Source organism: Mustela nigripes, chromosome 2 (genome assembly GCF_022355385.1).
Source record: "Mustela nigripes isolate SB6536 chromosome 2, MUSNIG.SB6536, whole genome shotgun sequence".
NCBI classification, from domain to species: Eukaryota; Metazoa; Chordata; class Mammalia; order Carnivora; family Mustelidae; genus Mustela; species Mustela nigripes.
The window spans coordinates 197,002,713-197,024,496 of NC_081558.1; the positions used below are offsets into that span (position 1 = coordinate 197,002,713).

At 34.8% G+C, this 21,784-nt stretch overlaps 1 protein-coding gene across 2 annotated transcripts in view; it reads left to right on the plus strand.

The window, feature by feature from the left end:
• Positions 1–21,784, plus strand: part of NCAM2 (neural cell adhesion molecule 2) — a 514,996-nt gene that overhangs the window by 360,602 nt on the left and 132,610 nt on the right. For both annotated transcript variants that reach the window (XM_059392179.1, XM_059392180.1), the window contains exon 9: positions 15,904–16,054. In XM_059392179.1, the coding sequence (XP_059248162.1) occupies positions 15,904–16,054 (151 nt within the window). The remainder of the gene's footprint in view (positions 1–15,903; positions 16,055–21,784) is intronic.

The following is a 21,784-nucleotide window of genomic DNA, read 5'->3' on the forward strand; positions in this document are numbered from 1 at the left end:
CTACATCCTGCCTATTTAAATGAAAAATGTTTAACATTGATCTAATTTTCTTCCTCCAATTATTTCCTGGATACAAACTTTGATCATGTCACTCCAATGACAAGTTTACCAGTAACTTTCATCCTCTTAAATTTAATGGCAAATTATCAATCTTCTTTTTTTAATTTTTTTTTCTGCCTAGTAACAGCAGTGACCCAGTGAAATTATCTCTTTTGCTTAAAGCATGTTCTTTGGCTTTCTGTATGTTCCTTGTTTTTCTTTTGCCATACTCTCACTCCTTTCAGTACTCTTTGATTAGTCTTTGCCTTCTAATTGATCTTTAAGTGATGGAGGACCCCAGTATGGACCCTATTCTTGAATTCCTTTCTCTATGCTTAGCCCCTAGACTTAATCATCTAGTTTCATGGCTTTGATTATCACTTGGATCCCTTAAGCTCTAAATCTCAATCAACGGACCTCTTCACTGAACCTTAGTTTTCTACATCCAATGGTATACCAGACAGCTTCATTTGCATATTAAAAATAGCTTAAACTGAAAGTGCCCCATACAATTCTGTACATTTTCTTCACATTTGCTTCTTCCTCAGTCATCCCACCTCATTAAACAGTGGCTTTTACAGTTATAGAACCGAAATTCTTGGAGCTTTGATTCTTGTCTATTATTATATCCATATTCTTCTTCTTCTCCTCCTCCTCCTCCTCCTCCTCCTCCTCCTTCTTCTTGTTCTTCTTCTTCTTCTTCTTTTTTTGGCAAATTCTTTTAGCCCAATCTCAAGTATGTTCAAAATTTGATCATTTCTTAACACCTACCTATTACTGTTCTGGTCCAAGCCATCATAATTATTTGTCTCGATTATTGCAATAACCTTTTAAGAGGTCTCAGTGCATCCACCATGCCTCCCATCAGTCGCATTAAAATAGCTAGATTGCTCTTCTACCCACTTAAGCCCCTATGCTGCATCACCACTTCCTCATATCAAGGAGATCATATGATAGTTGTCTTTCTCTGCTTGACTTATTTCGCTAAGCATGATACGCTCTAGTTCCATCCATGTTGTCGCAAATGGCAAGATTTCATTTCTTTTGATGGCTGCATAGTATTCCATTGTGTATATATACCACATCTTCTTGATCCATTCATCTGTTGATGGACATCTAGGTTCTTTCCATAGTTTGGCTATTGTGGACATTGCTGCTATAAACATTCGGGTGCACGTGCCCCTTTGGATCACCACATTTGTATCTTTAGGGTAAATACCCAGTAGTGCAATTGCTGGGTCATAGGGCAGTTCTATTTTCAACATTAAAAATTTCCAACACACACACACACACAAATACAGTTAAAAGAGAAGAATCTCAGTATACATTTCATCTGCATTCACCTTCCGCTTTATTATTTACTCTCCTTGTATTTTTTATATATAAAAATATACTTGTCTATATAAAAAAAATAGCTAGATTGCTCCACTTGAAACAACATACATAATATCACTCTTTTGTTCAGAAGCTTCCAGTAGTTTTCTTGTATCATTTGGAAATTCATTCTAGGACCTACAAGGCTCTGTAGGGTAGGCTACTCTTCCAATTTTTGTTATCTCCTTTTTCCTCTTAAATCCCAATTAGTTTCAATCAAGTAAGATTTCATATTCCTCCATCAATCCTTGGATATTGCAAGTTCTTCAGTGGTGTGTCCACTTTATCTACGTAGAACATTAATGTTCTAGGTAAATACATTTTTTGATAAATATGTATCAAAAATATTTTGATACATATTTAAAGTCATAAATGTAGTGTTTTTCTAAAACAATCTAAAAATATGGATCGGACAGGTCTGTGATCAATCTTTACAGGTACGTATATCAATCATTAGATAATGAAAAATTAAGAATATTATCATTAAAGGGAAATCTGGTGGAGCTAAAGACCCAGGAAGCAGAGATGGTCAGGAAAATTATATTACCTTTGCTACAAGACATAAAATTGATGAGGACCAGTTTTCATCAAGCCTCTAATTGTGTGTTGGAATATGCAGGCATAAGAGGAGGTCAAATAATTATACTACAGGGCAGAGTGTTGTAATTTTATGAGAAGGTACTAAAAAGCATACTAATAGTGAGTGAATAGGTAAAGTGCTATCTCAAGGTGCTGATCAAAACAGCCAGCCACATATGTTCTTGTAATACAGGAAGAGATGGGTAAAGCCTCGATAAACCTCCAGCATCTCCTGTACGGTTCACACAGGAAAATTGTGCAATTTAATGGCTTGGTTGTCTCCTACTTCTATACATACTGCACATGGGATCCCCTTAATTATCACCTTTTCTATCATTTGACTCTAAGTATATTTTAATTTACAGATAAACAAAGTATTACTGCTCTAAGCAAAGGATTATATCAAATCATTCGAATGATTGACTTATGGATATGCTACCACTACTTTAGCATTACATGTCTGTATTATTAAAATTTTGTGCCTGTATCATCACAGTTCCAATGACTCCAATGACTCCAATGACTCTAATGATAGATACATTGAACTTCAGAGTTGAATGCGAATGTCCACAGAGTAAATGAACTCTCATGTTTTAGACATAGACTAAGTTCTTAACTGGTTTCGAACTTCGTAACTGAATGTGTTTTCTCTTGCTGCTTTTAGGATTTTTTCCTTATCTCTATATTTTGTAAACTTAACTAAAATATGTCTTGATGTTGGTCCGCTTTTGTCGATTTTGCTGGAATTTCTCTGTGCCTCCTGGATGTGGATATCTGTTTCCTTCCCCAGATCAGGGAAGCTTTCAGCTATAATTTACTCAAATAAACCTTTTGCTCCTTTTCCCCTTTCTTCTTCCTCAGGGCTTCCTATGATACAAATTTTATTATACATTATGGAGTTGCTGAGTTCCCTAAGTCGATATTCGTGATTCAATATTTTTCTTTCTCTCTTCTTTTAGCTTCATTATTTTCCATAATTTTATCTTTTATTTCATGTACTCATTCTTCCACATCTTCCATCCTTATGGTCATTATATCCAGCTGGTTTTACATCTTAGCTATAGCATTTTTTATTTCTGCCTGACTAGTTTTTAGATATTTTATCTCTGAGGTAAGGGACTCCCTGTTGTCCTCTATGCTTTTCTCAAGTGCAGCAGGTATCCTTTGATTATTGTTTTAAATTCTAGATCAGGCATATTACTTATATCTATTTCAGTTAGATCCTTGGCCTGTGACCTTTTCCTGTTCTTTCTTCTGGGATGAATTCCTCGTCTTGGCATTTTGTTTAGGTCTCTGCCTTCTTCTGTGTGTTCAGAAAGCCTGTTACGTTTCCTGCTCCTGAGAGTAATGGCTTTATTAAGAAGGAGTCACATACTGTTGAGGGCCTTGCACTTCAGTGAATGCCTTGGATGTGTGCTGTGGACACTCTTCTGCTGTGCTTTGGCTGCTGTTTCCCTCAGATCAGTCTTCTGGAGAGTTTCTCCTTGTCAGAAGTGGGAGGTGTTTGGACTTTGGCCAGACATGTAATAATACAGACATGTAATGCTAAAGTAGTAGTAGTATATCCGTAAGTCAGTCATTCAAATGATTTGATATAATCCTTTGCTTAGTGAAGTAATACCAGTTTTAACTAGGTGTGTTCTGATCTGCTTGTTATAAAAGAGATTTGATGCTATTTACACTAGAGCTGAAGCTTTGCAGAGCTCTGCGGTCAGTAGATACGGTACGTCTACTCAATGGTGTGAGGAGGGGGTAGTATGAGGGGGGAACACAGTGTGGAGAGAGGGGAGTGTTGTGCTGCTTTTGTGGGGGATGGGCCTGCTGTGCTGGTTCTCAGGCACTCTTGCTCAAGAAAAGCAGAACCCACAGAGCTCAGGGAGCAAGACTTGGGGTAAGCAGTTTAGGCAGCCAGGGTTGGTGTTTCGCTGCTTACTGAGAGGTGGGGGAGAGAAATGGTGTAGCTGACTCTTTTGTCCCCCGAGAGGCAATGCCACCTCTCCCAGATGTGTGTGCTCCAAGAAGGGGGAACCATCTCTCCCATTATGTCCAGGACATTCTCAGAGAGGAGGGCTATCCTCCTCCTCCACGGGAGCACTGCAATGCCCTCAGGCTCCACACCAGCCATGCTGCATACCTCTAAAACTTCGGTCTTGGAGCCTCAGCTCCTCTCATCTTCCCAGTCAGTGGCTTTGAGGAAGAGTTTTCCTTATGTGTTCCTCCCTTCTCTCTCTTTCTCTCTCTCCTCCTCTCTCTGTGATCAGGGCTCACTCTCCTCCATGGCACCTGTGATTTCTCCCCGAAATCACGTCTCTGCACCTCCACAGTGGGACCTCTTCTCTACCTCTAGTTGCGCAGTTTGTTCTGTCAGACCTCAGACCAGGTTCTTGGGTACACAGAATGATTTGTTATTTATCTAACTGTGTTCAAAGGACAAGACAAGCCCAGGGTCCTCATACAACTCTGCCACTTTAGCTCCTACCAGTCAAGTACTTTTTAACTTGTGGTATCAGTCCGATAAAGATGGGGTTGAAAGTGGTGTGTTGTGTACGTAAGAATTCTCGTAACTATGACAAAAAGTGGTCCCTAGAGGGTAAATGCACTGCATTTTCTGATGTTCAGTATGGAATTAGTAGCAACTTAAAATATTTGTTGGGGTGCCTGGGGGCTTAGTCGGTTAAAGGTCCAACTCTTTATTTCTGCTCAGGTCATGATCTCAGGGTCCTTGGATCAAACCCCAAGTTGGGCTCCCCGCTCAGTGAGCAGTCTGCTTGTCTCCCTCTGTCTCTGCCCTTCCCCCCATTCTCTCTCTCAATAAAATACTTGTTAAAGCTTCTCTTTTATAATGGATAAAACAGGGCTTGATTTACACTCTGGCTTTAAACAACAAACACAATTTATGACATTATGGGCAGCACATTGATCCCTGAGAGAAGAGAAACAAATGATGTAAGTCCTGTGATTGCTCACGCATAATGTCTGGAGAGAGTTTCCAGGCTACGGCAAAGCGATGAATAGTCTGGTTGTTTCTCTTAGTTGAGGGGACAGTGTTCTGAATTTGAGTGATCCACGTGCTAGAATTCTTAGTATGGAGTACTAGAGAGGAGAGAGCTCTGTGGAGAAGAGAGGAATTTGCACAGAGAGAGGTCCAGAGATCTTCACCATTTCCCCCTAGATTCTTCAATTGAATACCAGTAAGTGTATGTGTGGGAAGAGACTATTCACAGTCATAGAAAGAACCACTGGAACACTGAATAATGTTCCTTTAGTAATGTGACCAGATTAGTCCTGAACTGAAGATTTCTCCCAACTCCCCCAACAAAATTTAAAATTCTCAGAAAAATAAAATTGTTTTCAAGGAATTTAATAGTGTCTCAGAGAAGAGACCACACTTATTTAAAGGAATAAAAGAAAAATAGAGCACTCAGAATCTGACATCCAATAAAAAATTATGAGATATGCAAGATGCACAGTAATATAACCCATAGTTAGGAAAAACAAATCAATCAATAGAAACAGATCCATTAATGACATAGAAGATGATATTAGTAGATAAGAACATTCACATATGTATTTTTTACATATAGTATATATACTGTATAAAAGAAAGCATGAGCATAATAAAGAGAGACAAAGTTATAAACAGATTAAATGACAGTTCTAGAGTTCGAAAAATGTCTGAAGTAAAAAAAATGAGATTAACAGCAGATTAGATATTACAGAAGAAAAGATTAGTGAAATCAGAGAACAGTATAACTTATTCAAATGAATACAGACAGGAGCAGACTAATATGTTCTTTGAGTAGTCTTTTTTTTTTTTTCTTTAAATATGGACTGAAGAAGACTTAAGATAGGGCCCTTATTTTTCCCATTAGATAGAACAAAGAAAAAATGTTCCCCAAATATTTTTGGTTTCTTCATAGTAAAGTGTAAAAAATTCCATTATATAATGAATATCTTGCATGGATTTATATAACAATATATTAATGGAAAAGTATAATGCCTGATTATAGTTAGTGCTTTTTGAAAATATAGTATATAACAGGTACTTTTTTAAGCACTTTGTATAACATCATTGTACTACTCCCTAGTGTTGTGCTTCTTGCTTTTAAAACTTCTTTTATGTCTACATTTTGAGCTGGATTACCATACTTCTTAAACTGGTTATGTAACTGATTATAACATTTCTCATGTATCTAGAACCAAACTTGCATAATCTTATATGATTCTAACCAGACGTGGGAAGAAGCAACAAAGAGTAAAGACTGTGTATTAGATACCTTTTACTGTGATCACTCTAGGAAAGTCAATAACATTTAAATCTCAGTGCCTTTCAGTTAAAGAACTTTATGGATTTTTAAGTAGGTTGAAGCAGCAGGCCATAGACTTGACCTTGGGTTCAGATCTCTACATTGTTGTAACAGTCTACGAAATGGTCTAAAGAAAATTTCCACCTTGAATATGCTGTTTAAAATTTTCTTTGATAAAATATATGATGTAATTAAAAGCAAAGACAAATGATTATAGTAAAATTAAATCTCACGTCTATTGCTCACCTGTAATAGTTACTAATATTATATGATTCCAATTCTAATATTTTTAATATTGTGCTTCATCTGTTTCCAGTGGGCTATCTTTGTGCTAAACAGCAAAACATTTAAATTTTGGATTAAAAAAACATGAAACCAGGTCACCTATGGATTCTTCGTCCATCTATAATCATGGAATCTGTGCATATTAGTGATTACTCACATTACTTCCAGTGCAGTATGATATAATAACATGATATCAATGTTCACAAGTTAAGTTTAGTTATGTGACAGAAGTCGTTGTAATACAACTGAGTATCTTGTAATAAAGGTTGACTAGGAAGGTTTAGAGTATAATATGCCTCATTTTTTCACATCTCTTTTCTGCCTTCTCATGGTTGTGTGACATGAAACTAAATTTTACCTCAATAGAGGATGTAATCTTTAGATCAGAGTTTCTTCTTGGCTTCTTTATTTCTTATTGATTTTTTAATAAGCAGCTCTTACATTTCTTATTTTCCATTATGAAGGATACACAGAAAAAATGGGAACCCAGAAAAGGTAGTGACCATCCTATTTTTCTTGGTTTCTTAACCTTGAAGAAAGCACCAGAATTTTACATAGCTTGAGATCTTGAATCAGTTCTATTTTCTAAGTCCTGAATTTCCATTCTAGCCCATACTTATTTAATTTCATGTGTTCTGAATTTTCTGAACAACCCTGATATTCAATATTTTGTTTTATTATCTTTAGATGAAAATTCCACACATAATTGCACAAAAATATAAGTGTCTTGTCAGACAGAGTAGCCAACAGTTATGTTAGAATTATGGTCAAGCACATTCTCCTTATTTGGATTTACTTTCTTGGAGCTTCAATCACAATGAGTAGCCATAATAAGTAATTGTAATATTACAGACATGGGGTCAGGTTACTTTAAATGACTTTGACTAGTGTAAATTTGAAGGAGGTGGTGCATAATCACTAGAATCTTAAAATTTGAAAACCACTGAATGGTATCATAGAGTTCGTATTAATGTAACACTTACAAGACTGACCCCTGACACCAAAGTCATGGTCTTTGGACAGGAAGGTCATCCTGATGAAGAGCAAAGTCAGGAATACAAAGCAAGCCACCCAAAAATGTAATGGAAATTACAGACAAATTCAATATCCAGAGTTTTATTAATAGCATTATGGATATAATCAAATATAAATCCCATTATTCAGTAATTTAATTATTTATGTGGGAAATGTTTTATCATTTATCAGTAGGAATTTTACTCTCCTATAGAAGTTTTTTCATCCTAATTTTAATTTTGTTCTTTACTGAATATACTACATATTTTTCATTGACAAAATATTATAAATAATTAGGATGCAGTTCATGAGATTGTGAAAAATGTCCAGCAATAGTAATGCACTGGTGGGTAAAAAGAAGATAGGAGAGCTACTATTTCTTTGTGAGAGTAGTATGCCTTTAGCTATCACAATGAAATGGATATATATAAACTTATATATTTATGACTTAGATCTGGATATAAGGTGTTTTATGTAATTTATTTATCATGTACTAACAAGTCCCAAACTCTAAATATTCACTCATTTAATCTGCACAGCAATACTATATGAATGTTGCATTCTTATACCCATTAGACAGAGAAACTGAAGTACTTCTAAGTTATGTAATTAACTTCAGGTCACAAAGGTTGTAGGTGGCCCTATCAGGATGTAAACTTTCCAGTCTGATTCTGCAGTCTTAACCACTGTGTTATACTCAAGTTGGCAACACACCCAGGCATTAATATCAAATAAGCAGGTCACATTCTGAAAACCATCATTTTGACAATTGTTAGTTGCAACCCAGCTTATATAATATTTTAAAATTGAAATCTCTGAAAAGTTTATTCTACTTTCACTTTATATCAACATTTCATTCATTAATACTTCAATTTTAAATATCAGTTTTAAAGTAATGAATATATAATATGAAACAGAATGTATGCAAGTTATTAAAATATGGGTATATGTAATAAAATATGAATATATACATACATATGTATAATTTATAAACATAAAGTAGTTTACCAATGATAGAGAATATTTACCGTCTGGGGCTCTGTGAGAGAAACCTAGAAATACTCTTTCTTTTTTCTTTCATCACCACTTCTCATTCAGTCATTTACTAAACACTGTTGATTCTTCCTCAGAACATTTCTAGAATGTATTCACTCCTCTCCATCTCCACTACCACCACCTTTCACCAGCACCTGATCAGTGCACTATGCTTCCATTGGGCCACCCTTTCTCCTCCTGAGTTCCTTCTTCACTCCACAGGGTGAATGATCTCTTCAAAGAGCAAATGCATTTGCCCTGTAGGCCTACAACCTTTCATATCCTTTTCCAGTAGCTTCTAGAACACCTAAATTCCTTCCTTTCTCTTTAATTATGAACAGTTTTATTTATAAATAATTCATAGAAAATGCAATTCATTCATTAAAATGTGCAATAAAATGTGTCTTAGTATATTTGCAGAGCTGTGCAATCATCCACAGAATCAATTTTGGAATATTTTCATCACCTCAAAAAGAAATTCCTCCATTCTTGGCCATCACTTCCAATCTCCTCACACCACCTGCCAGCCCTTGGCAACCACCTATAAACTTCTGTATCCATAGATTTGTCTATTCTGGAAATTTTATATAAATGGAAACAGTCAATATGTACCCTTTGTTGCTAGCTGTTTTCACTTAGCCTAATGTTTTCAAGGTTCATCCATATTGTAGCTTGTGTAAGTACTTAATTTCTTTTTATTGCCATATAATATTCCATTCTATGAATATATCACATTCTATTTATACATGTATTAGTAGATGGACATTGTGATGCTTTAACTTTTTGGTTTTATTAGTAATGCTATTATGGACACTCACGTATAAGGTTTTGTATGCATGTATATCTTTAATTCTCTTGTGAGTATAACTGCTGAGTCATATCATAAATCTGTGTTTAACATTCTGGATAACTGTGAGATTTTTTTATCCAAAGCACCTGCTCCATTTTTCATTCTCACCACCAGTGGTACATGAAAGTGCCACTTCGGCCACAGCTTCACCAACACTATTACCTGTCTTTTTGATTACAGCAAGCCCAGAGGGCGTGAAGTGGTACTGTGGTTTGGATTAACATTTTTATGGTAGCTAATGACATTGAGCATCTTTTCATGTTCTTACTGGTCTTCCCTTGATCTCTGAAGCTCATTATAGCAGCCTTGTCCCTCTCCAGCCACTTGATCTCTTACCCCTCAACTTTATATTGAATATTCCAGTTCTCAAGAGCTTCTTTCATTGTTTTGAATGTGCCGTTTTCCCTTCTGGGTTAGGCCTATGCAGTTCCCATTTCCTTCCTCCTTTCCTTTCCTTTTTGCTTGAGCAGAGCTGACTTCATGAATGTAGTACGTGCACAGTTGCGTAGAGCCTGACACTCGGAAGGGCCCTGCGTTTGCTTCAATCTGTTGCCTTGAAATTCACAATATGTTTTGGACAAGAGACCCCATATTTTATTTTGGAGTAGGTCCGGCAAATTATGTAGCTGGTCTGATGCCTGACTCCTCATAATTACTTATCCTTCAGGTCTCAGTTTAGACAGAGATACCTGCAAGACATCATCTCCCACCTCGGTAGACTGTCTTCTGTGTGCTGCCCGAACTTCTTTCATACCAGCATGTATTATGATTTTTCATCTCTTTCCTCTAAGCCCTTTGACCTATGAGACTAAAGTCTTTGCCTTTCTGATCCATTGTTCTGTCCTCAGAAACCAACATAGTGTGTATCACATAGCTTCGATTAGATATGTAGATCAACCACGCAGTTACGGCTCAGGTGACGGGTCACAGAGAGAAAGTAATTTTGAATATGAACTCCAGGGCCAGACAGCCTCGACGTCCAGTGCTATCATTTGTAAGCTGTGTGGAGTCTGGATATTGAATGTTTCTGTTCCTCAATTTCCTCATCTTTAAAGTGTGAGTAATATTAGTCCAAATCTCATAGTAGTATTATTGGGATCAACTGGGATTAAGTGAAATAATAAATGTAAAACATTTAAAATACCGCCAACTACCATTGTTACCTGCTATCAGTGTTTTATTCAGTTCCTACTTGTTGAGTAAATTATTGACGCTATGTACAGAGAGGAAGAGGGCACTAGAATGTAGGGAAAAATTATGTAACTTAAGAAGTTACATTGTCCAGGGGCGCCTGGGTGGCTCAGTGGATTAAAACCTCTGCCTTCGGCTTAGGTCATGATTCCCAGGGTCCTGGGATCGAACCCCGCATCGGGCTCTCTGCTCCACAGGAGCCTGCTTCCCCCTCTCTCTCTGCCTGCCTCTCTGCCTACTTGTGATTTCTGTCAAATAAATAAATAAAATCTTTAAAAAAAAAAGAAGAAGAAGAAGTTACATTGTCCATGTTACTCTTCCTTACATGAATTTGCAATGCTAGGAAGAAGGCAGTTGTACAAAAGTTCAGGTTAGGTAATCAAAATAGGAAGAAAATTAAGATGTTGAGAGCAAGCTCAGAGCACAGAGAAATTAATGCTAAGAGTAAGGATAGAAATCTTATAAGGAAAGGAAGAGAATCTTTCTTTTGAAATTTTTTGCAGAAATTATTCAACTTAACACAATGTTAACACAATTTTGAGAGGTTAGTTTGGGTGAATTAATGCCAGTAACCTTTGGAAAGTTTATTTAATTAGTGGTTATGCTTTGACATTACTGATAAGTATTTGAAGTTGTATTTAATTTACAGCCAGTAGAGATATAACATCATTACAAAAAAGCAACCAAAATGTATAATCAAGGGGTGCATGTTTTCTGTATGTCTGTATTCGTCTAGGGTTCGGCATGCTGTCTCTGCTTGCCCATCCAACATCAGGGGATCCCATGTGCTCTGACTTTCTTCTCTGTGCCTGCCTGTTTCTCTCAGTTCCTTCATATGACTTCTGGGGGTATAGGCTTGGAATTCTCTAACAAATCTGCTCCTCTCTCACGATTTTCAGGTCATAATACATACCTCAGTTTATCAGGGAACATTCTTCTAACTCTACCCCACCCCTCCACTGACTCACCCCCAAGATGAAACTTTGGTATTCCTACATGGTACTTTTCAGTTTATTTGTATTATTTTTTTAAAATTATTATCTCCTGAACTTTTATTTACCAAAGGGTAAAAATTTTTCAGATTTGCTCAACATGTATCCCCAGTGCCTGGGTGCTTCTTGTAAAATAATTGCACAAGAAAAAAATTGCTGAGCAACTAATTGACAGGATTCACCAATCTCCCAAAAGACCAAAGAGGTCAATGACAACAGTATGAAGAAAGATGGGGAATACTGTCACCTCAAATGTGTTGTGTCCTACAAGTGGGTTCTAAACTTGGCAGTAAATGTTTAGTCAGGTCAAGTCACAAAAACAACCTATAAACACGATACCTTGTATAATTTCAAATGTCCCACAATTAAAAGGGGCAGCGGAATATTTGTGTTGGAACTAAACTCCAGAAGGTACTTATCATATAGGTATTTCATCAAGTGATTCTTGGAAGGACAGTAAACTCTATAAATGACCGTTTTTTCAATAAACTCTATAAATAACCATTTTATAAAAATATTGAAATACCATTCAAATAAACAGTTCTTAAACTGACCTTCTGGAAAGGCAAAAATATAACATTAAATCAAATTTCAAAAAGTGCCTTTCTGTAAAGGATTGGAGTAATAATGTATAGTCAGGCACTTTACTTTCTAATCATCTTACCTAATGCATTGATAGAACCTGAAAATACGAGATGGACAGCTAATATGCCCATTAACCTGTTTCAATCAAATATCAGATGTCTTAAATGAATCTTCAGTAGGTGGTGAATCAAAGCCAAGATATAAATTAATTTTCTTTCAGAAATGTGTAATGCTTTTTTGTAGCACAAAGAGAAAGATGTCCTTTGAAATGTCAGATATGAGAGGGAATGACTTTGGTCTTCTAGTGTAAGTATTTGAGACAAATGAATGTTATAATTATTATAGAGCCAATGTCAAGTCTGAAAATGACTTATGATTTCCCAGGGAATCACACACCTTCCCAAAGAAATTCTGTTCTTCCTGTTAATAATTCCAGATACATTGAAAATAACTTTTCAATTCCAACATCTTTACTAGTATCATACTAATTTTATAGACACCAATAGATTTTTGTAAGACAAATACCATATCACTTATAATAGTTAATAACATGAGGACCTGTTTATTTTCAAAGGACTACATTTGCCTTTCAATTCTGTGAAAGAACGATATTTTTCCTAATAGAAAAATGAATAATTTGTTTTGTATTATTAAAATGGTATTTTATCCCATTAATAAAGATACTAAATGTAAGTTTTTAACTCATAGTAATAGCTGGAGGTATACTTTTTCTTTACTACATCTAAATTTCACTATAACTTAATTTGCTTTAAAGATATTAGAATATAATGTTTCTGTCCTTGGTACTAGTCCAGGTGACTTTAACATAAAGTACCATAAAAATAAAAATGTTCTCACATTTGTCCAACTATAATATCACCCTACAGGGTGAATTCTGAAGTTCTAATAAGATTAGAAAAAGTAGTGTGTCCTAGGAAAAGTACAGACTTCAAAGTAGTACATTTAATAATTATATACAATAGTCAATTTTTTAACATAATTTGATATTTTCCCAAGAAATTAAGGGAATGATGAGAGAATCCTGCCATGTATATATGGAAGGGGGAAAGGGGGAAAGGTTGAGGCAGGGCTGTGGACGGTACTTATGGAAATGACAGTAATTCAGATTAATTGGAAGTCAAATTAATGGTATCCAAATTGTGAAGTGTGCTCAGACAGAAAAGTGATGTCTTAGAAAGGCAGGGAAGTTATTCAAAAATCAATAGAATGTTATTCATTATTATAGAGCAGGGGGGATATGAAATCTTCATGAAATTTTTGTGAGAATTAAAAGTTTGCTTTTTTAAAAAAACATTCTTAGCTACACAAAGAAATAATTTCTGCATCTGCAATGAGAATTTGCTAGAGGAACATAGGGAATCACATCATGCTGATGGCTTTTGCAGAGTCAGGGAATCTTTTTCGGTCACATTCACCCTGTGATTGTTGTTTCTGAAATCCAGAGACGCCCCTTAGTGTTCCTCGAACTCAGCAGCATGACTAAGACTGCAAATAGGTGAAGCTGAGAGCAGAGACGTCCTTGGAAACACAGTGGCTAGACATTGAAGGTGATAATTTTGAACACAATGGTAAACTGACATTTACCATCATTTAAATTATAAACAGGTAAATGTTCAAAAACTGATTCAAACTGAAGATGTAGTCCAGCATGGGGCATGAGAAAGAATCTGTACCATTCACAGAGGGGAAGACCGCAGGAGTAGAGCCGGTGATGCTGGGTGAGGGAGTGGTATGTTCAGATCTGCACATGCTGGTTTGAGAAACATCAAATGGCCATGCCCTGAAAGAGCCATATCTGGTTCCATAGCTCTCCAAGGAGAGAGGGATCCTGCCTGGAGGAGGAGTGACTAGAGATCGCAGCTGCTAGTATGGGAGGGGTTGAGGGTGTCTTAAGCAGAGTGCATTGGTTGCATCCATGACAGAAACCAGGGGTCCCCAGGGAGAGAGGAAGCTGCAACACAGACTAAAATGTAGCCAGGAAAGAGACAGTGGAAGAAAAAAATAGGAGAGTATGGGTGTCCTGAAAGCCAAGGGAAGTCTGCACTTAAGGAAGGAAGGGTAGTTCCTGAGGGTCCAATGATAGTTAGAGGAGCGATAAGGTAAGGAACTACTAACCCATTTATATCAAAAAGTAATTAGTTACTTTGTATAACAAATTGGCCATTCTGCTTTTGAGTTTACTCATTCTAATTTTAACTTCTGTGAGTTTCTGCATTTTTTTTTCTTTCCTCTCAAGTAAGTAATTGGGTTGGCAGACGAACATCTTAAATATTGGCAGCAGAGAATCCCTTCTGCTTGAAAGCTTCACCTTACTATTTTTTAGCAATACTTGAGAATTGGGGAACGTATTTTTGACCTGATCTGGGTTGCATAATACATTCCCAGCATGTTTTTGTTTCTTTGTTTTTGAAGAACATTTTTATGATAATGATAGTAAATGAATTATGAGTGACTTGTTTGGTTGTATAGTAACTGCATGCCTGTGTAAAACTAGAAAGCAAAAAAAGTGATCATATTGTGTTCCAATCAAATTCATGTTTGAAAAAGAGCTTTAAAATAGTCTGTTATATAAATAAAAGAAAATAAGTTTTAATAATACAAAGTACATGTATTGAAATTTATTTGAATTTCAGTTATATAGAAACTTAAACAACCATTATATTATTACATAAAAACTTACATATTTCAAAACCAATGTGTGCCATGCAGTTTTTATTGAGGCACAAAAACCTCAAATACTGAAAACAATCAATTCAATAATAGCAAAGTACATGTTACAAGTAAATTATAAAATGCAAATTTCACTCTATTCCCTGATTGTACAAAATAAAATTCAGTAAGTAAACTATCTCTGTCTTAATATGTGTGCTATAATGGTATTTAAGTGATTTAAGAAAACAATTGTAGGTATATCAATTAGGTTGCACACAAGAATTCTTATTTGAAATGTAATCTATAGGCTATTGGATTAAAAGCAAGTCCTTGATTTGCATCGATATTCATGGAGCATGTGATTAATCTTTTTCATGTTGTTTCCATTGACTTTCTAAGAAGGACTTATATAGTGCTGTTTTTAATAATTTATCTGTTATGAGTAATGTACTACATAGGCTTATGAGCAGTGCTGTTTCATTCATCCCAAAATAACTATAAATTCTTCTTCAAGGCTATAATTTTCATACATCTTGATACATTGTCTTTACACGGTGAAACAGGAAACTAACCTGAAGGAGGAATATCAATTTCACTGGGGGGGTTTCAGCTAGAATTGAATAGGCATTGTTCTGTTCTGTTTTCAAGAAGCATAATTGGAAGCCAACAAAGCCCTTCCTAGAAGAACATGCCAGCTTTTTAAAAAGCACAGAGTGCACTAAATAAAAGGGGTTGATAAAACACGTGTTGAAGTTTTTACACATGTTCCTGTCCCTGTAAGCAGGTGGGCAGGTACAACGGAAAAGCCTAAATCAATAAGTCATAAATGCAGAAACATTGCTTTCAAAAAAAAAAAAATGTAATGCAGCTAAGACATTATTTTCATTTATCATATATGTGATAAACACCCTATGTTTGGTCATCATTTTCACACAAAACAAGCGTAAAATCTTTCTTTTTCCTGAATCGATGTAAACAGAGCCCAGACGGCCGTATCGAAGTCAAAGGGCAGCATGGAAGCTCCTCGCTGCATATTCAAGATGTGAAGTTGTCAGATTCAGGGAGATATGACTGTGAAGCTGCGAGTAGGATTGGAGGGCACCAAAAGAGCATGTACCTTGATATTGAATGTAAGTCATTTTCCTTTTGTATGTTTATTAAAACAACTTTGTCTGCTTTGAAAAATACGAATTTTAGTAGGATCCTCCAAATACCTCTGTAGTTCAGGATTCGGTATTTGACTGATAGCCCCAGAACTAACGTGGCCATTCATAGTCAGTTATTAGAGACATCTAGTGGATGTTATAGGACATTTCACAGTGCTATAAATTTAATGGTTTTGATACTGCTCATTCAGAAAATTGTGATTTTCTTTTTTGCGGTGTTTAAGCCAAACACAGTGTAAATTGAATTGCTTTAGTTGTCAGTTATTGGTTAGTATCTCCTTAGAGTTTTATCTGTTTGCTTATAATATTAACGGTCCTGTGTTTCACCTGAGTAGTTATTTTGTTGAATTATTTTAATTCTCATAAGATATGAAGTAGTGTTTTTAAAATGATTGAACATATCAACATTCATATTTTATCAGAATAATGCTTGTTGTCTGTAAGTGGGAATTATGACCTGAGATTTGGAGAATACGAGGGCTGATTTAAACGCACAATCCACTTTATATCATTGAGTGGGATTTTAGAATAATGTCATATATATGTTCATAAAAGGGAAGAAATTTAATATTATTTTCAATAAATATTCAAGAATCATTAATGTTGGAGATTCTCTGATGTTCAAGAGGACATAACTGTCATAGTGGGAGTGTATAAGATACTCTGATCGAAAAAACATTACTATTGGAAAATTTCTAGTACATTAATATCAATAGAAGTTGGTGATAACTGTGAAATAAGATTGTTTTCTTTTTGAGAATGTCTCTAGAAAGCAAATACTTCCTCAAGAACAGACACAAATAATCCATATTATTTTACGTATTCATAAGTGTTCTTATTAAGAAATTCATGGAAAGGCCACTTATACAATTGCAAAAAATTATGAAGGATATTAAATAATTATTTCACAAAGTACATGTTTCATTTGCTAAAGCTAGAGAATCTCCAAAAAGTTGTTAATTGCCATCGTATTTCTTAAAAAAAATCAAAGAGACGAAAAAGCCATGTTATTCAGGACACACAGAGAAAGAAGTGATACTAATAACTAATTTAGCTTTTTTCCTAATAGTGTTTTCTGCTATTTTTTCATTATTTTATACATATATATATATTAATAAGCTATGTATTAAGGTATATAAATTTCTTTTTCAAGTCATCAGCACTTGCAACAAATTAGAACTATTTCTCAAACTTTCAACACGTTTGTTTAGATTTTGTAATTCAAAATATGTATTTAAATCCAAAATTTACTTTATTATTTTTTTTCTTTTTCTTTAATGTGAATCTACATTAGCAAAAATTTAAGGGTGCAAAAACGTGATTTATATTAGAGCTGTCCAAACTGTTTGGAGGGCAAGTTCATAGACTTCTCCCAGCCTCTTCTCACTGTGCTAAAATAGTGGTAGGAATCATATTCTCTTAATAAAACTTAACTTAGTTTTTTTTTTCTTTGCATTTTGTAAATATTTAAAAGCTTATTTGACATACCATAGAATTATTACTAAATCACTGCTGTAAGTATGCAGAAAAGTGGAGCTCTGGAGAAACGAGCACTGTCAATGTTTCCAAAACACAATGAGGCTGACAGGGTCATACAGGCAATATTGGGTAGCTATACCAGTGCTAGGATGGATGCTAATTAGTTGTGTGACCTGCATCCCTGGGACCTCAGTTTCCATATATGTAAATTAAGAGGGTTGAAGGAAGAAATTCTTGGGGTTTCATCATACCTAACCATTTAAAAATGCATAGCCACATCCTTCAAAGGTGTCCTAGAACTTCTGAATTGCCCTCCAAGCATGCCTACCTAAGTTTTAATTATGAAATAAATAAAAAATTAAGATCTATAATTTCTGTGTCTATGTTTTAAAACCTCATTGAAAAGAATTTTAAAAAACCATACTAGATCAAATTTAGGGTGTTTTCATTGAACTGTTTAAGATTTAGAATCAGTACTGAGTGACTGTGGACACAAAATAAATAAAACAGAGCTCATGCTTTATTAGAACACTGGGATTGACAGAAATTTAAATCAAACCTCAACTTGAATTCAAATTTTGAAGTGATGGATGGAGAAAAATATCAAGATAATGTGAAATGCTGATATAAAATGATGTGAGATTTGTAGTTAATAGTTTTCAACTAGATAGAAAATAATGGGGTAAACACATGATTGTATATATGAGTACAGAAGTGCATGTTCTTGTGATCTTTTAATAAAATAAATACTTTAATACAAAAAAAAAGTACTTAGGGCACTCTGTTTTTCAAGGATTGATACTACAGGATGCAAGTTGCTTTTGATCACAGAGGTATTCCTCCTTTGCTTTAAAGGTTGAAACATTGGTCAGCCTGTTTAATTTTCTGAAGTAAATGTTTAGAATAAAGCTCATGAGCAAATAGTTATCTCTTATTTAGGAAGGATTTTTAAAAACCTTGCTTTGTAAAAGACGAGATCGGGCGCGTTCAGGGTGGTATGGCCGTAGACGCTTGCTTTGTAAAAGAATGTTTTGAGAATTCTTTGAACATTCCTTGAGATTGTTGTTTCTTGTTGATTGAAGCTGGTTAGATAAAACTATTTCAAAAATCATAAAATAGTTTTTTTTAACTATTAAACCATTGTTTAAGAATAATTTTTGTTTTATTTTTTGATAGTTCTCAGAGCACATGATCAATTTTTCCTTTTTTTAAGAAATTAAATATTTAATTTCATTCTTCTTTAGTAAAAATAATTAGAACAATAAATATCCCCTGTTGACAACTTTACTGAAATATAGTTGGACCACAGTACAATGCCAATTTATGAGGGGCAAAATGTGATCAGTTTTGACATATGGGTGTGCCTGCAAATCTGTTATATCATCTAAACAAACATTTACATCACCCCCATCAATTTTCTAAAGCTCCTTTGTAATGTATTTATTCATTTACTCTCCCTCCCAAGCAAATGTTAGTCTACTTTCTGGCACTATAATTTAGTTGCCCTTCCAGAACTTTATATACGGAATCATACATCACTTTAATTTTAATTTTTTGCTAAGCACTTTCAGTCAGCATGCGTTGATATGTTGAATATGAATCAAAAATTTATAATGTGTTCTTGTCTTTGCATTGTATGGGCAAAACAGAGTTTGTTTATTCACCTGTTGATGAGCCTTTGGTTATTTTCAGTTTAGGGCTACTACAAAAAACTTTTGTGTACATTTTTGAACATTGTGTGGACATAGTTCTTTTTTTCTAAAATAAACATGATTCTTGGAAGAGCAAAAGATTTAAATTTTGCTCAAGTCCAGCTTATCAAATTGAACTCATATGTGATGCTGTTCCTGTTCCATTTAAGAAATCATCATCTAAGCAAAGTCCACAAAGATTTACGTCTAAACATTCTTTTTTATTTTATTTTTAAAGATTTTTTTTAAAAAGATTGTTTTTTTAATTTGTTGGACAGAAAGAGCACAGGCAGTGGGAGGGACTGAGGGACAGGGGAAGCAGATTTCCTACTAAGCAAGGAGCTGGATGCAACACTGGATCCCAGGACCCCCAGGGATCATAACCTGAGCCTAAGGCAGATGCTTAACTAACTGAACCACCCAAGCACCCCCTAGGCTTTCTTTTAATGTTTTGTTGATTTAGATTTTGCATTAAATCTGTGATCTGTTTTGGATTCATTTTTATGGAGTCAATACATATTTTTTCATACATCTATCAAAATAATTCAGCCCTATTTTTGAAAAGACTTTCCTCTTTCTAACCAAGGATTTGCCAATACTGTTGATATTTACAAAACACTAGTTTTGGGTTTTGTTAATTTACATTCTTTATATATAAATCTATTTTCTAATTTGTTGGTTTCCATTTTATTTTCATTACTTCCATTCTATATATTTTGGACTTGCTTTAAACTTTGGTTATAAATTCTTGAAGTGAAATATTAGGTTATTACTTTAGATATATCTTATTTTCTAATATAACCATATAAAACTCTAAACTTCCCACTAAAGAATATTTCAGCACAATCCCCAAATTATGATATGTTGTATTTTTGTTGTCATTCAAATAGTTGAAAATATTTTCTAATTTTTTCTCGTGATTTCCTCTTTGGTCTGTATTTATTTGTAAGGATTTAATCTCCAACTATTTAATGTTTTCCTAGATATTTTGCTGTTATTCATTACTAATATCATTTAGTTCTGTTTAAAAATACTCTGTTGTGTGATTTTTTTAATTCTTTTTTATTTATTGAGATATATGTCACCGCAGATGATCTATCTCAGTGACTACACAGTGTGTTTAAGAAGCATGTGTATTCTGCAGTTATAGAATGCTGTGTTCTAGAAATATCAATTAGATAGAGGTAGGTGACAGTGTTGTTTGAATCTTCTGTTTTTACTGACTTTTTTTATATAGCTGTTTTATCAGAGTGAGAGCAGAGTGAGAGGTGTTAAAACCCTCCTCCATGATTGCGAACATTTCTCTCTCACTTTAATCCTGTTGATTTTTGCGTCAGGTATCTTTAGGCTCAGTGAGGCCATGCCCATGTATAGCTTGTTAAATTGTATTGTTTTTTTTCCCTGCTAAAACCAATGACAACAAACTTAATTGCTAGAAACAACACAACTATGTTCTCTTTTAGTTCTGGAGGTCAGCGGTTCAAAAGGATTTTCACTGGAATGAAATGTTGGTAGGGCTGTGTTCCTTTGTGTTCTTTTGTGGAGATTGTTTTCTGTCCCTTTCAGCTTCTAGAATCTGCCCACATTTTTTGGCTTTTGGTCTGCTTCCATCTTTAAAGCCAGCAAAAGCAGATGGAGTCTCTCTCACATCACCCCACTCTAATTCTGCTTTTCTCACATCTTCTCTGTCTCTGACTTTTCATTACAGGAGACCCACATTGCATAGTTCAGGATATTCTTCTCAACTCAACATCTTTAACTTTATCACAGCAGCAAAGTTCTCTTTGCTGTAGAATAACATATTTACAGGTTCCAGAGGTTATGATGTGAATATCTTCGGGGGGGGGGGGGGACTCAGGGGTAGGTCATTGCCCTCTCTCCCACACATCTTCCTCATGAATCATTTCTTTCATTTTCTCCAGTAATCATTTGCTTTAAATATATTTATCTAATATTCAGATAACTACTCATACTTCCGTATGCTTACTGTTTATACACCCTTTTTTCAATTATTTACTTTCCACCTAGTTGCACTTTTATGTGAAATTAAATTGTCTCTTTTTAGGCAGCATATGACAGAGTATTGCTTTTTTATTAATTCTGTCAATCTATAACTTAACATTAATGTTTGAAGTAGGAATCAGCAGGAAATGGGCCAAGTAATAAATATTTTAAATTTTCCTTATATGGTCTCTGTCACCTAGAAACTATCTTAAAAACTTGTGCATTTCTCTCTTACAACAATTAAAAATGTAAAAACCATTCTTAACTGCATATACGAGGTCCTTGGACTATATTTTGTCCATAGTTCATAGGCTAGACTATTAAACTGAATGCTGTATTTGATATGATTTCATTCAGGTATAAAATTTTGTTTTCTGTGTTTTCCCTCTGTTTTTTCATATTCTATTTGTTTTTTCTGCATTATTTTGAGTTATATGAGATATTATTGATTTATTTTAATTTCTATGTTGGCAATATACTTTTGGTATTATTTTTCTTAAGTGATTCTCTAGGAATTTTT